General features: G+C 39.4%; 1 protein-coding gene across 2 annotated transcripts in view; it reads left to right on the top strand.

Annotated features, from left to right (window-relative positions):
• LOC111148421 (erythrocyte membrane protein band 4.1 like 4A) overlaps positions 1-15,218 on the top strand; it is a 251,739-nt gene that overhangs the window by 142,316 nt on the left and 94,205 nt on the right. The window contains exons 5-9 of one of the 2 annotated variants that reach the window (XM_022504948.1): positions 4,717-4,814; positions 5,900-6,020; positions 8,548-8,635; positions 11,052-11,140; positions 11,750-11,813. In XM_022504948.1, coding sequence (XP_022360656.1) covers positions 4,717-4,814; positions 5,900-6,020; positions 8,548-8,635; positions 11,052-11,140; positions 11,750-11,813 — 460 coding nt within the window. The remainder of the gene's footprint in view (positions 1-4,716; positions 4,815-5,899; positions 6,021-8,547; positions 8,636-11,051; positions 11,141-11,749; positions 11,814-15,218) is intronic. The other variant, XM_022504949.1, reaches the window with a different exon arrangement.

Here is a 15,218-nt window from a genome sequence, read left to right as displayed (position 1 = left end):
GGTCTCAGTCACTGGCAGGTACATTTCAGGTGTATTGGTGGAAGCATGTCTTTAGCCTCTGAGTCTCAGGGAACCTTCTTTTTGGGTTCCAGAAAGAATGGGGTCTCTCTGCCCCGTCCTTAAGCTAACCTCCTTTGCCATTCTTCTTGCCTCTGATACTTGTTAAATTGTTAATGGTGTTCAACAGCCTGTACATGCTTGGTGTCAACTCAGCCCTTTTCAGTGAACATCAGCTAAACAGAAAATTGTGAAGCCAAAATGTCAAGCCCTTAACTTGTATTGTACTGGTTGTAGTGTTGTGGTAAGTGTGGACAGGGTGGAAGATCCAGCTCCTTTTTTTTTTTTTGTAAGATTTTTTTTTTAAGATTTTATTTATTTATTTGACAGACAGAGATCACAAGTAGGCAGAGAGGCAGGCAGAGAGAGAGGAGAAAGCAGGCTCCCTGCTGAGCAGAGAGGCCGATATGGGGCTCGATCCCAGGACCCTGAGATCATGACCTGAGCTGAAGGCAGAGGCCTTAAGCCACTGAGCCATCCAGGCGTCCCAGGATCTAGCTCTTTTACCCCAGGGCTCATGATCCTAGCGTGGGAGACAGTGCATATACACCAGAATATTAACTTACATACAGAGGTGCCTAGGGGTGCCTGGGTGACTCGGTTAAGCATCTGACTCTTTTTTTTTTTTTTTTTTTTTTTAAGATTTTCTTTATTTATTTGGGATTAGCACACTCCCCATGGAGCTGGGAGCCCAACGTGGGACTTGATCCAGGGGCTCTGGGACCATGACCTGAGCCAAAGGCAGTCACTTAACCAACTGAGCCATCCAGATGCCCAAGCATCTGACTCTCGATTTCAGTTCAGGTCATGATCTCATCGTTGTGAAATCGAGTCCCACATGGGGCTCCATGCTGGGTGTGGACTCTCCTTAAGATTCTTTCTCTCCCTCTGTCCCCTACCACCCCCCACTCATATGCTTGTGCTCTCTCTCTTAAAAAAAAGAAAAGATAAATAATACTTTATGATGCCTCGGTTTTGTACCAGATGAGTCTGGAAAGCTTCCTTATTAAGTGGATCATCTTTAGTGAGTATTTTCTTTTTCTCCAGTAGGGTTACAATATAACTAGGGCCACACTGCAATTAATCATCCAAACTCTGACGCTTTGGAGAATGACAGGGAGAGTTGTTAATCGTTAGGCATGTATAATAGTAATAAACAAGAACTGTCCTAGGCAAACTGGGATGTAGGTTCCTCCTAATTAAAACCAGAGGTAAACAAGGACTCAAGCATCCAATCATGGCCTTAATCAGAGTGACAGAGGGAAAGCTCAATAACTCTAAATCTGTAACTTAAATAAAATGTTAAATTGTACCCTAAGTCTCATAAAATAGACAAAATAAGTTACATCCAGTTAGTTAAAAATAGTCCCTGACATAATGATAAAGTATTTGTTTAGCATATGAAAATATGACTTTATTATATCATAAATTTGTCATATAAAAAAACTAATATGATGCTTGCTGTGATAAAATTAATCAAATTTTTAATTAAAAATACTGTACTTATCTTTATTTTAGTGGGTTTTTTTTTAATGTGATAACTTAAAGATCTCTGGTATCTTTAAAAGGTAGGCTGTCCAGGGAAGTTTGAACAGATTCCTTTTTTCTTTCTTTTTGTGAATTTCTCAAAGACGGCAAAGAATGTTTAGTTTTTTCCATTTCAGCCATCTGTCTCCCTGCTCATTTGTATATCCATCCAAGACAACAACTATTTATTGAGCAGTTACTATGTGCCAGACCTATATACTGGGATGACAGTCCCTGATGGGAGAGGATCTCTGTTTCTTTGTATCTGTTTGTCTTTCTCTGTTTCAGCTCTGTCTTTGTTTTTTCATCTCCCTCTTTTTTTTTTTTTTGCCTTTTCCTTTGCCTTTGAAGCAAACTCTTGTGGGATTAGGTCCCTCTGTTTCTGTGTTTGGCAAGCGATTTGACTATTCAGTCAGATGTTATAAAAGTCTTCATAGAGCAAGACAAATATGCATCTGTGACCCATTTCCTTAAAAAAAAAAAAAAAACTTCAGGAAAAGAAATTCCAGGTTAACAATAGAGAAAGAGAACGTAGCTAAATGTAAGTTTCCAGCAAGCAGTAGTAATTCTAGCAAAATGTCTGTTCAGTTTATAAGCTTTTGCATTTACAATTCTGCCAATAATGCTTTACTCTGCTTTTCTCCTCTTCAAGAGGAGGACAGATGATTATAACAAAGTGGATTTGATATCCAAGATGAGCATTCAGGGCATGGTGAGTAGTTAAGCAGGTTACTAGAAAAGTGAATGCAAGTAGGGAGTGGGGGTGGTCATTGGTTAATGGCAAGAGATTTGGCTCAAGAAGCAAAAGTCTTATAAGCCTTTTCCTTTTTCTCTCCCCACCGCCTCCCGCCCACCCCCGGCTGTTTGTAGTTTGTTTTACCCTTGGTGCACACGGTTATAGGGTGTCAGGAAGGCTTGAATGTGATTTGGAGAGTAGAGAGTGGGGTTCTCTCAACTTACTTTTTGGTGTTTTGCCATAAATGAACCCAGCTCTTTCTACTTGCTGTAGCCTGCCTCCTCTGTGGGGAAGGAAGGGAGGGGCTCTGGTACGCCTAGCATCTCCTGAATCCTGGGGGCTGCTGGTGGCTTTGCCAGGCTGGTCACCAGGTGGCTTCCTCATGGCTTCCAGAGCCAAGTCCCAGGTGATGCTGCTGCTGGAGGCTTGGGGGAGATTCCGAGCATCTCGGGAACTCCAGAAGCATAGCCATGAACGGGAGGGTGGACTTCCCTTAAAAGGAGCTTGCCCACCAATGACCCTGGCCAGCAGGGGGCAGAGCAGGGTGGTGAGGGATGGATTGCTCAGAATGCCCTGCACTTCCGCAGGGGCTGTTACTGGAAGTGGAACCCCAGTGGCACTGGTGATAGTTGGGGGTGGGCATGAGCAAGTGAGCCACTGAAGGGGAAGGCTGCCATTCTGTTGTGCTGTAGCTTGTGGGCTGGAGGAAACCTGGATGGTGACCCCTCAGGGGCCTCTGTGCGAGTGGCTGGCATGGGGACAGGGATGCTAGGCCATGGACCCCATTTGCAGAGGAAGCCAGGGAAGCCTGCCACTCCGTGACCGAGCTGTGCACATCACAAGCTCTCTTAAGGATCTGAACTTTATCCTGAAAGTAAGGTTTGTTAAGGTTTTGTCTGTTTGTTAAGGGAGTGACGTGATCCTGTTTTTCTCTTAAGGATTTTGTTTAGTTCTTGGGAAGGTTGGTGGGAAGGGAGAGAAGTATGAATGAGGGCAGTGCACTGAAGGTTTTAGAAATTTGGGAGATAGTGACCTGGGCTAGGAGATGGAGAGCAGTGTGCCCATTCCAGAAGACAACAGACTCTGTGACTGGATGTGGGTGCCAGGGGTTACCCCTGATGGGTAGGTTTCTCTCACTTGGCTATCTGGAGGCTGCGGTGCTATTTACTGAAACGGGCAGTGAGGAAACACAGGGTGTTATGCAGATTCTCTCTTAAGCTTGTGGATATAATTAAACTTGGTATCAGTCTTCTAGAAATAGTAATAATAAGTAGCATCTAACATTTGGATTCCCTTACTATGGGCCTTGGTTGTAAGCATTTGGAGAAGAAAAGCTTATCACAGCTGATTTTTATAATTCATTTCCTTTGTCCTTTTTCTGCCCTTCCCAATGACAACAAGAGTTGGCGTCCAAAGAAACAGAAACCACAGTGACAGCCTGGTGCGTGTGTGTGTGAGTGTGTGTATGTGTGTGTGTAGGTGGGTGATGGCAGCCAAGAACAGTGTTGATGGTTCATTGTGTTGGTTCATAAACCCCTGGCACAGGCTGAAAGACTGAATGGGGGTGGGGGAGGGGAAGGTAGCCAAAGTTGCATCGCATCCTGATTAAGAGGTTCTAGGGTCAGACTGCCTGCGTTCCAGTTCTGGCTCTGCTACTTAACTAGTTGTGATGTCTTAGACAAGTTACTTCATCTCGTTGTGTCTGTTAGAGTCTTCATTCTGCAAAACAGAGATGGTAATAGTACTGACTTAAAGTCTTACATAAGTTATTGTATGTAAGACCCTTGGAATGAGTTATTATATTTACAGTGTTTAGAGCAGTGGTTGGTGCTTTTGTAACAGGGTTTTTTTTGTTTTTTGTTTTTTTTTTTTAAGCAAATGGAATGAGCAAAGCCATGGATAATGGGCATAAGAATTGATGGAATTGCACTATAATGACCTTTTTGTCCTGTATCCATGAGTTTAGACCCTGTAGGTAACACATCATAGAGCATTAGGTCCTTACAATTTGTTTCTCCCAGTAAGGCTGGGTCATAGTAGGTGTGGCAGTGGCAATAATGAGCATCTTGAGAATAGCTTCTGTGTAACCTCCACATTAACCTTATGAGGAGAGTTCTGCAGGTGAGGAGATGGGCTGTTGGAGAGGGTCACCAGCTGCCCAGGTGAGTACTAGAGCTGGGACGCAGGCCAGCCAGTCTACCTTGAGAGCCTGTGCTTTTTGGCCACGATCCTGTATTGCTTATGTAGAATGTGTTTAAAGAGTTCCTGTTCACTCAACAGTCCCCTCACCACAGAACAGAAGTGGCTTTATTTTCATTACATTGGTTGTTGCCGTGATTATCAGAGTCTGGGTGGTGTAAGATACCATGAATCTCTTTTTTCCATTTCTCTTGTAGGTATCAGTTTTTCTTGCAGGTGAAGCAAGACGTCCTTCAGGGCCGGCTGCCTTGCCCTGTCAACATTGCTGCTCAGCTGGGAGCTTATGCCATCCAGTGTAGGTTCCACTGCAGCCAACCGAGAAAAAATATGAATTTTTCTTTTTAAGCAAGTTCACGTACTAAAATTCTTCTTAGCAAATGGCATTTTCCTAAACAAAATTTTAGTCAGAATTCAGGTTTTAATCCGTGTCCTTTCAGAAGAGTTAAAAGTAAAGCCAGTTATGTATCCTTTGTAATAGGTCACTTAAGAGTTTTAGTAACAGGAATGGCATTGATTCTTGATGAAGCGGAATCTGAAAATCCCTTCCATTCACAACCCACCTAGTTTGTTGATCCCCCAAGCTGTGATTGTCTCAGAGATCACATTGTTCTTGGGCAACTACTGTGAAGACTCCCTATGGTCAGATGACAACACCAGCTAAGGGTGTCGCCCTCATTGTGCCTCATCTCTTAGCATCAGTATGGCAGCCACGTGCAGCAACTCCAGGTTGCGTTGTCATTTTGGAGGCTGAGGATGTTTTCACTCTCTAAGTGGAAATACTGAGCCCTTTCTAAGAATCAAGCTAGGTATGGGGACAATGAGACAGTGTGTTCCTTGCCTTTGTAGCACTTGGAGATCAGGAATAGTCTAGAAAAAATGTCCTAGGAAAAATGTCACATAGATGAACTGAGTTGGGCTTGGAAGGTGGATTAACATAGGGAGGAAAATCTTATTAAATGTAATATAATGAGCTTTCTGGTTTCATTTTGCTTTTTTTTTGTGTAAACCAATGTGCAACATTGTGTTAAATTTCCATTTGTGGCATCCTGGTTGTTTTTGCCTCTAGCATTTCTAATATATGTACTCTAAATTCTGTTGACAACATTGTTGTCTCATATAGTCTGGTAAAGATAATAGAAATGAAAATGATAATTATAGTCTTTCAGAAAGATTATAGAACTTATAGAAATATAGAACTTATATTTTATAATACTTATACTGTTTATATATGCTAATCAGAGTTGTTTTTTACTAAAATTAGTTATATATGAATTTATTAACAAGACATTTGAAGAAAATGTTTTCGGCATGATAGGAATATTTTGAAATATTTTTAGGAATATTTTTCTAAAATGGAAAAAAATGTAATTTCTTTTGTAGCGGAGCTTGGAGATTACGACCCATATAAGCATACTGCAGGCTATGTGTCAGAGTACCGGTTTGTTCCTGATCAGAAGGAGGAACTCGAAGAAGCCATAGAAAGGATTCATAAAACTTTAATGTAAGGATCCCTTTTTTTTTTAAATTTTTTTTTATAAACATATAATGGATTATTAGCCGTAAGGGTCCCTTTTTATTAGCTATAATCAATATGCTATCCATGAGATCCCCCAAACTTCATCGTATTAAAGTTTATACTCTTAGACCAACATCTCCCTATTTCCTCCACCCCCAGTCCCTGGTAACCACCTTTCTACATCTCTTTTCTATGAGGTTGGCTTTTTTAGATTCTCCCTCAAGTGATATCCTAGTGTTTCTCTGTCTCTGTCTTATCGCACTTAGGGTAATGCCCTCAAGGACCATCAATATACGGGAGAGTTGTTAAGAAAGTAGACCTTAAATGATCTCACCACAGGAAAGAAATGGTAATTATGTGACAGAGTGAAGGTATTAGCTAACCCTGTGGTGGTAGTCATCTTACAGTACATTGAATTGTACATTGAATTGAGTACATTGAGTACATTGAATTGAAGTGTATTGAATCAACACATTGTATACCTGAAAATTACACAATGTTGTATGTCAGTTACATCTCAAAGCTAGAAAAAAAATCATGTCTTATGTTGCATCCTCCATCAGCTGTCTTCTTACGCTGTTGGCAGCCTTCAGAAAAGTTCCTAGAATGATAAAATCTTCACCTGTGCCGTAAACATTCTAGTATTTTTTCTTTTAAGTTTTTTTTTTCTGCTTATAACACTAAAATGCTCGTAGAAAACCCAAACAATTTAAAAAATGGGAAGGAGAGAATAAATCCCAATGCCTAAAGTCAACATATTTTTGATGAATGGCCTTTCAGACCTCTCTCTATGCATAAGTTCCCGTAGAGAAAATTTATTTTGTATAGATTCATGTATGTATGATTTTACATAAATGAAATCATTCTATATATATTGTATTTTGCAGTTTTCTATTTTTTCAGTCACCAGCACCTTGTGAAATTTATTCTTCCAGCTATAAATATATTTTATAACCACAGAGAACTTAATGTATTCTGGGATTTGGTCTGTCTTAAATATGTAAATTCTTCACAGTTATAAGCAAAGTCCTATTTAGTCTATAGCAGTGAATGTGGAAATCACAATGATACCAGTGTGGAGCCTTGGATGGGTGTTATGTTAACACCACATGCACTTCTGAGAATATACACACTCCCCTAGTAGGATTTTCAATTAATGGCCTACAGCATTGAAGTTATAATTTAATTACAGTTATTTTGGTTAAATCCTCTGTACTGATTAACTTTGCTTTATTGCCTCTTATGTAACATTCCCTCTTGAATTTGCTTGGTTTCAGATCTATTATAATTAAGGAAAAAAATGTAGAATTAATCTGATCAACAAAAAATGTTTGCCTAAAGGATCTGTTTCAGTGAGTAGCTGAATTGCAGTCAGAGAAACCAGGCTTTCCGTCTTGTGTTAGCATGCACCCGAATGCTCTCCAGGCTGATTATAGAGCCCTTCAATTTTAAGGTTTTGCTGAAGTGGATGCTAAGAGAGTGCCGGTTATACCATTATGAAGGGCAATGTGTTTGGCACATTCTGAGACTACTAATTCTGGGAGTTTGAGAGTACAGTTGTATTTCTGAAATTATCAAGGAGCTTTGGGTAAAGGGCCTTACATGTCTTAACGTAATGGTGTTGACAGTGTGACTATTATTTTAGAGAGAATAAAGCTTGTTCAAGATTTGGTAGCTTTCTTGTGTCTAATTTGTAATGAACATTCGTCATAGATTTCAAAATGATGGTGTCTGGCTGGGTTTTCCAGGGTACCATGGCAGAAACATGGGATGCATCAAAGCAGGATTTAGTAATTAAAAAAAATTCATAGCTCCTTTTGTTAACAAATAAAAGAACTCTGTCTTTCTCTGTTACACACATACACACACACGTGCACACATGCACAGTTCCACTTATCTGTGGAGAACTCTGGGAGATGCTCACACTTGCTAAGAATGAATACTATTTATGTACATTATCACCAATGAAGCCTTTGGGATGATTTCTATACTTTCTATTAAGAAAATGATAAGTATTTTTATTATTGATAAATACTAACATATTTTTAAACTACATATGTCCTCTTGAGACCCCAGCAAGGTGTAGGGGAGCCCATTCTCTTCTCCCTACCCACTACTACTCTTACTCCTTTTTCTCCTGATGGAGAACTGCTGGTGTGTTCAGACATTTTATTCTTTGTAAAGGATGTACTTCTTAATTCGAGTGCTTCTATTCTCAGTCTCTTTGGGGGGTTTCTGAAATGGAATTTTTAATATATGTTGGGACACTGGGATTGGCTATACTGAGCAAAAACAGGTTTGGTAAATGAAATTAACTTAATACAAGTATCACCTCAGAGTGTAACATTTGGTCACCATGAAGGCAAGGGACTTCTTGAAATACAAAGACTTAAGTTTGCATTAGCATGAAGAATTATTTATATTTCCAGTGAATAGAGTGAAGATGGCTTGCATTCCCTACAAGTACAGTACCTATTAGTAAAGTAAGGCTTTTTGTTTTTACGCTGTGTAGGGGTCAGGCTCCTTCTGAAGCAGAGCTGAATTACTTGAGGACTGCCAAATCCCTGGAGATGTATGGCGTCGACCTCCATCCTGTCTATGTGAGTAACATTTAATTAACACAAGATATTTTAAGCTGATGACATTTTTCCTAAAAAAGTCACTGAAACTCCTAGAGGAAAGCTGCAGTCCCGTTGTTTAGCAAGCAGATGATACTTTTTCATCTGTGTTTTTCGAACACAAAGAATCTCTTGCATGGATTCAACCCTAATGAGTTTTGCTTAAAAGTCTGTGATTATGTTTCCATGTGTAGAAAACAATTAACTGGGCTTGAAAACACAATCTGGATAAAAGCTCCATAGAGCTTAGCTAAACGTCAAAACCATTTAAAATTGGTCTGTAATTGATTGTATTAGACAGAGAACAGGAGGATCTTCCAAAAATAGATTTTATGGCTGAAAAACATTCATGAAATCACATTCCAGAAAAGTAGGCTTTGGGCACTGGTGCAGGTGTGGCTGTCGGTGGTTGTGTGTGGGATGTATAGGTTCTTAAACAGTAGGGGTGCTGCCTGGTACGGTTATTGCCACTGCGGTAATAGAAAGATTTTCGCAGATTTTCTTTATCAGCGGATGAAAACTTGGCAAATATAATCAGTGAACAGTTAAACTGAGTCTGTGTTGAGCGTTCTGGATCCATGTCTTAACCTTGAAGCCACTTCTCTCAATTGATAATTCTTTGCCAGTGAGGTTGAAGTGTCATTGCCTTTCATTTTATAAGAGTTTAATTAGCAATAGTCAAATTTGACGATCTGAGAGAACGAGCCAGGTGCCTTATTCTTTACCCAAAAGGAGTTGCTCTAGATGATGTATAAACAATGTCAATTAAACTGTGGAATGTGATTTTTAAGGAGCCCTGATAAAACTTACCATAATGCAAATAACTCATTCATGCATTCATTTCTCAGTCTGTCTTTTGCACATCAGAGTTTCCTGAAACAAAAAAATCATCTCATTATTTGTAAAGGGTTAGAAGGATCCCTGGGCATACTGTTAGTATGGCAATAAAAGTTGTATGTTTTGGGGGAAGTAGTAGTTCATGGATATTTTAGCTTTTGATTTAATTACATCATTAAATGCTCTATATTCCTGTCATTTGGGAACATCTCTAAAACTTTATGGATTTACTTACTGTTTTCCTTCTAACCACATTAATCTTCTCAGGCTTTTAGTTTTTTAAGGCATCTATTTTATAGGAAGTGTGTAAAGAGAGAATCTTCTGCAAAATGCTTCTGCATTTTTGTAATGTTTATCCTAATACACACACACTTTTGTGGATGGTAGGAATTTATAGCAAACGAACTGGGTTCACTAGAATCTTCCATACATTCCCTTAAGATTGAATTTTTAGAACTGAAAGTGTGCAACAGCTGGTATTCTCCCAAAACGTATCTGTTGTCTTACATTCCTTGGGAATATGACTTTGCAGGCCATTATTTGCCTTTACAGTAGAAATAAAATTCATACATGTGCCCGTCCTTCATACCCAATCTGTTTGTGACTTCTTCGTTTCAGAAACTCATTTTCTTTATTATGATTTATCATTGCCTGGAAATTAAGGGGGCTTCAGTCTTTACCAGAAAAGATGGTATTTTTAACTTTTTTGAGTGGTCTTAAAGTCACAAGCAGAAGTAGGAAGAAGCATGATAGAAACGTCAGAGAGTCCAGATATGTGCCTGAAGGCAGCTGCCTGAACTTTCTGGAGAAGGGTGGCGGTAAACTAGCCTTCGTCATTATCTTCGTCTGAGAATAAGATCAAGATGAGCCCTTGGGAAGGAACTCTTGATAGAAGCCAGTGGTTCATGGTCCTTGGCTGTACAGGAGAATCACCTGGAGTATTGTGTTTTGATACCTGGGCGCTTTCATTATAGATTGTGATTTAACTGGTTTTGGTAGCACTCAAGCTCCAGCATATTTTTTTTTTAAGATTTTATTTATTTATTTGACACACAGAGAGAGAGATCACAAGTAGGCAGAGAGGCAGGCAGGGGGTGGGGTGGGAAGCAGGCTCCTTGCTGAGCAGAGAGCCTGATGTGGGGCTTGATCCCAGAACCCTGAGATCGTGACCTGAGCGGAAGGCAGAGGCTTAACCCACTGAGCCACCCAGGTGTCCCGAAGCTCCAGCATATTAAGCTGCACAGCTGATTCCGGTTAAGTGCAGCCAGGGGTGAATAGCATTGTAGACACGGTGTGGGCTGAGTTGATCAGGGTCTGATTGGTAATCAGGTTCTCTGGATGACCTGAATACACTAAGAAAACTTTTCAGTAAAAACCTGAAAAAAAGAAAAAAACTAATCGTACTATCATCATAGCTTAGCTAGCTTTCTAAGCTGATGTTTTTGAAAGACTGGACCCAGTGTTAATGCAACATACCTTGTCTGTTATGGCCAACTACAGTTTGACAAAGGGCTTTGACATGAATAAATTCATAGTTAGAGGTTTATGTTTGTTTTTGCAGGGAGAAAACAAATCTGAGTATTTCTTAGGATTAACTCCAGTTGGTGTTGTTGTCTACAAGAATAAAAAGCAAGTGGGGAAGTATTTCTGGTAAGTGTAACTTGAGGTCAGAGTTGGTATTAAAATTGTACACTGTACATGCTTGGCTTATGGGGCTGCTTTGTCAGTGAAAAGAGAACAGGTATGTTTCCAGTGGTTGATAAATAAATGAGTGAAACTGGGTATAAGTTTTCTCCCAGTGCATCTTAGTATGTATTTTCTTTGTAAATTTTAGGTGCTGTGATTCTGGACTCTCTTATCCATGCAAATCGGGTATAGTAGGGTTTCCTATCCATTTCACTCTGTGCTAGTGAGCTGTGGGGCTAGGACTCCTCTGATTTCTAATTCTAAATAGGGAAGGCGTTGAGAAAGACTAGGTGCCTATAGCCCTACGCTGCATCTGGGAAGGCAGCACTGGCCAAGGGCCTTGGGATTCCAAGCTGGTCTGCATCTCCTAGAGAAGCACAGGAGAATGAGAATGGAATTTTGTTTCCGGAGGTGTCCACAGCAGATGACCCATAGGAACTCTCAGCAGTTACTGTAGCAGTCTGTAAAGGAGCTGCGATGAGCCAGTCTTTTTCTACTGGAAACTTCTCTGAATTGCTGAAAGATTAATTCTTACAAACTGCACCACTACCACCGTTTGCTTTGTTTTTTTAGGCCACGGATTACAAAGGTTCACTTCAAGGAGACACAGTTTGAACTCAGAGTGCTGGGAAAAGATGTAAGTTTTTGTTGAGTGCTCAGCTTAACTGAGGCGGGAAGTCTTGTCTGTTCATGGATAACTTAAAAGACGTTGTGAAGTAAAAAGTGCCGTGTTTCTCCAGCTGCAGCCACATGGAACCAGGTTAATTGACTCACGTGCACAACTTCTTCTCAAGGAAGTAAAAGGGAAGTGAGTAGAAATGAATGAGTTGGTTATGGAGAAATGTCATTTTAGTTTTAGCAAAGAGAGAAAAAAAAACTCTTTCTAGGGCACAAGAGAGAATAGTTGGTGATTATCATTATTAGAGTAATTTGCTTAACAGTACTATCTATGAAGGTAGGATTCATATCCTCAGAAGGGTGTGGGCTGCATATAGGATAAAGTGTGTCCTAATTTTGTCCCAGAGTAAATTAAATGACCTGTAGGGAGTCACACTTCTGTTTTCTCCCTAGTTGAGCATGGTAGATAAACTGGAGGGGAAATTCTGGAGGCTCCAAAGGACCGTGTAAGGCAAAAATACTGACCTTCTCCCTACAACTTGACAGTGTCCCCCAGGATTGTTTGGGTAACGGGCACAGTATTTGTTGGAGCCTGGAGGTGCCTTCATGCCTCGACAGGTGGCTTTTAAGAAACCATGTCCCAAAAGGCAAGGATGTGAAAACTTCCTTTTAAGCTATCTTTGAAAACAATGCTCCCTTGAAGTGCTATTATTCTAATTTGTATTTATGGGATAAACTAGTGAAAATAGGATGTATGAGAATCCATCCTCTGTGTCTTTGGTAGTGACTTTATGAAGACCAAAAACCTGAGTGGATGGCGTTGAATGACTTTCTGATGAGAGGTCTGTTGTAAAAATGAGATGAGTGAAGCGTGTGCTTCCGCATCTACATGTGGAGACGCAGGAAAGGAACAGCGGTGACGCCAAGCAGCAGGCACTCACACGCTGCCTGTGGAACCCTCAGTGAACTGACAGACGAGATTATGTACTGTCCAACCAGAAAACCTGATTTTTCTAGAAAAACAATACAATGATCCCTCCCTGAACTGTGACAGACTGCCATTTATTGATAACATTAAAATTGGATTTTGAAATGAGTTTTAACTTGTCCAGAGGGGATATTCGAGAGTTTTAAAGAAGTGATAGTCCAAACACCTCATACTAGTTTGAAACAGTCTGTAGTTTTCTTCAACTCCTGATTAGATGCATCAATCTTCAAGGATGGGCTATAACATTGAATTAAAAATCATCCCAAAAGTAGAACAACTAATTAGCTATAGTAGAGCTATATGGTTTTCTTCCTGTCCTGCCACTGGTTTCACATGACTTAATGCAAGGAGTAAGTCTGCTCAATATGTTGAAAATACTGTTCTGTGTTTTTAATAGGAATATTATAGTAACATAAGTCTTTTCATGGAAGCATTACTCTTACTTACAGTCATTTTCCCTCTTATACCTAAGTTATTTTTGTGAGTGAGGTACTTGGTTCATCTACTTTTATGTTATCATTAGTGAGCCTTAAAATGTCCTCCGCCTCAGGATAAATAATTTGGTAAAGTTGCAACTAGCTTATTTTTTAACTTCTTAGGAGAAAACAAAACAACAAAAAATTGGTATTTTTCATGAGACTTTTTTTTTCTTAGGCAGAGGGAGAAGCAGACTCCATGCTGAGTAGGGAGCCAGATGCTGGATTTGGTCCCAGAACCCCGGGATCATGACCTGATCCAAAGGCAGATCCTTAACTGACTGAGCCAGCCAGGCACCCTTCCGAGACACCGTGTCTCCTAGGTCGTTAGCATGGTGTCATCAATCTCTTGCAAGGTGTTGAACTCAGGCTTGAATCAAAGGGATTCTTTTTTTTTTTTTTTTTTTAAATAAGACATTAGTCTAACCAAAGCACTCCATTTCGTGAATGTTCTTGCTTTGCAGTCTGTCTTCTTTCTCCACCAGGGTGTCTCTCTGTGAGGCAATGATTTACATAATGGTAGTATTAAGTTGATTATTATGGAGACCTAACTGTAATCATAGATTAAATATAAAAGCCCCCTGAAACCTATCACCTGGGCCAGTAATCATAGTCAGCTTGAAAAATGGTTGAAATGCTTATTCTGGTTTTCTGCTCCACTGGTCCAGTCAAAGAGACTTAACTCAGTATGCTCAGTGCTGTTGGGGACCAAATTCAGAGATTCGGTTTCCAAAAGAACAGCAGTGTACTACAGATAAAAGATTTTTCCTGGTGTCATGCTATGCCGCTAACACTGTCCAACTCCATTTTTTAATAGTAACTGTGTCCAACAAAACACACCAGCATATCTTAATAAATACAAAGAGTATACTAGTATGTACTGTGTATCTCTTCCTTTGCATCCACAAGGAAGATCTCCTCTTTGTCAGATATAACCTTAATGAGTTCGGTGATTGATTTTTTTTTCAGTGATTCATTTTTGAGAGAGCAACAGATAGTTGTCCACAACTAAAAACTGATTTTGTAAACATTTATTCCACTGACAGATTCAGCAGCTAATTATTATACTTTTATGGATTATTTAAACTTCAAAATAGGTACTGTGACTTCAGTAATACCTCCCAGAAAATAAAGACTTTTAATATAAAGGTCTTTGATGATGATTGTAGAAAATCTAAGAAATATACTATGAAGAAAATGAAAATTACATGCTAAAACTCAGAGGTAATGATTATTATTTTGGTGCAGTCCCTTTCAGATTTTGCCCTGTTAGCACATGTATAATATATGTACATTTGTACACATATGAATACATTTCATCCCTTGTGCGGTTCTGTACACAGGTTTTATATTTAATATCACATCGTAAGCATTTCTCCTTTTATTATACTTACTCGTATGTGCCTGCACAGTGTGTTTGGTAATGTGTTTTAGTTTTATGGGTTTGAACTTTTTTTCTTAATTTTGTGGTTCAGTTTTTTCCTTCTGTTGTATCTTACAGCTGTATTCTGCTGGTAGATTGAAAGCTGTGGAATTTTATGTTGCTCTCAAATCTGGCTGTGTTGCTGAATTCTTGTGTGCTAGCCAAGAGTTCTTAATTTGATTTGCATAAACTTTTGTAGATATATAATTATATCATTTGCAAGGAAAAATAATTTATTTTCTCATTTCTGTTATGTTTCATCTCTTTTGTTGGTCATAACTTATAGAAAAGTGTTAAGTGATTTAGTAATATAAAGCATCTTTGGTTTCTGATTTTAATGAAAATATCACTATTCCACCACTTACGTATTAGCTCTTGGTTTTAGGAATATATGTTTATTATGAGGGGTTTAAATTTTTAAAATTCTGTTACCAAATGGTTGCTTTACACTGAATTGCTTGAGAGTGAACATTGTCACCTGTTCACTCACTGAGTAATGCTTATTTAAGAAATGCAGATGAGGGGCACCTGGCTGGC

The sequence above is a fragment of the Enhydra lutris genome, unplaced genomic scaffold (genome assembly GCF_002288905.1).
Source record: "Enhydra lutris kenyoni isolate GAN:26980312 unplaced genomic scaffold, ASM228890v2 scaffoldscaffold19, whole genome shotgun sequence".
In the NCBI taxonomy this organism is placed as follows: Eukaryota; Metazoa; Chordata; class Mammalia; order Carnivora; family Mustelidae; genus Enhydra; species Enhydra lutris.
This window is presented reverse-complemented; position numbering and strand designations above follow the sequence as displayed.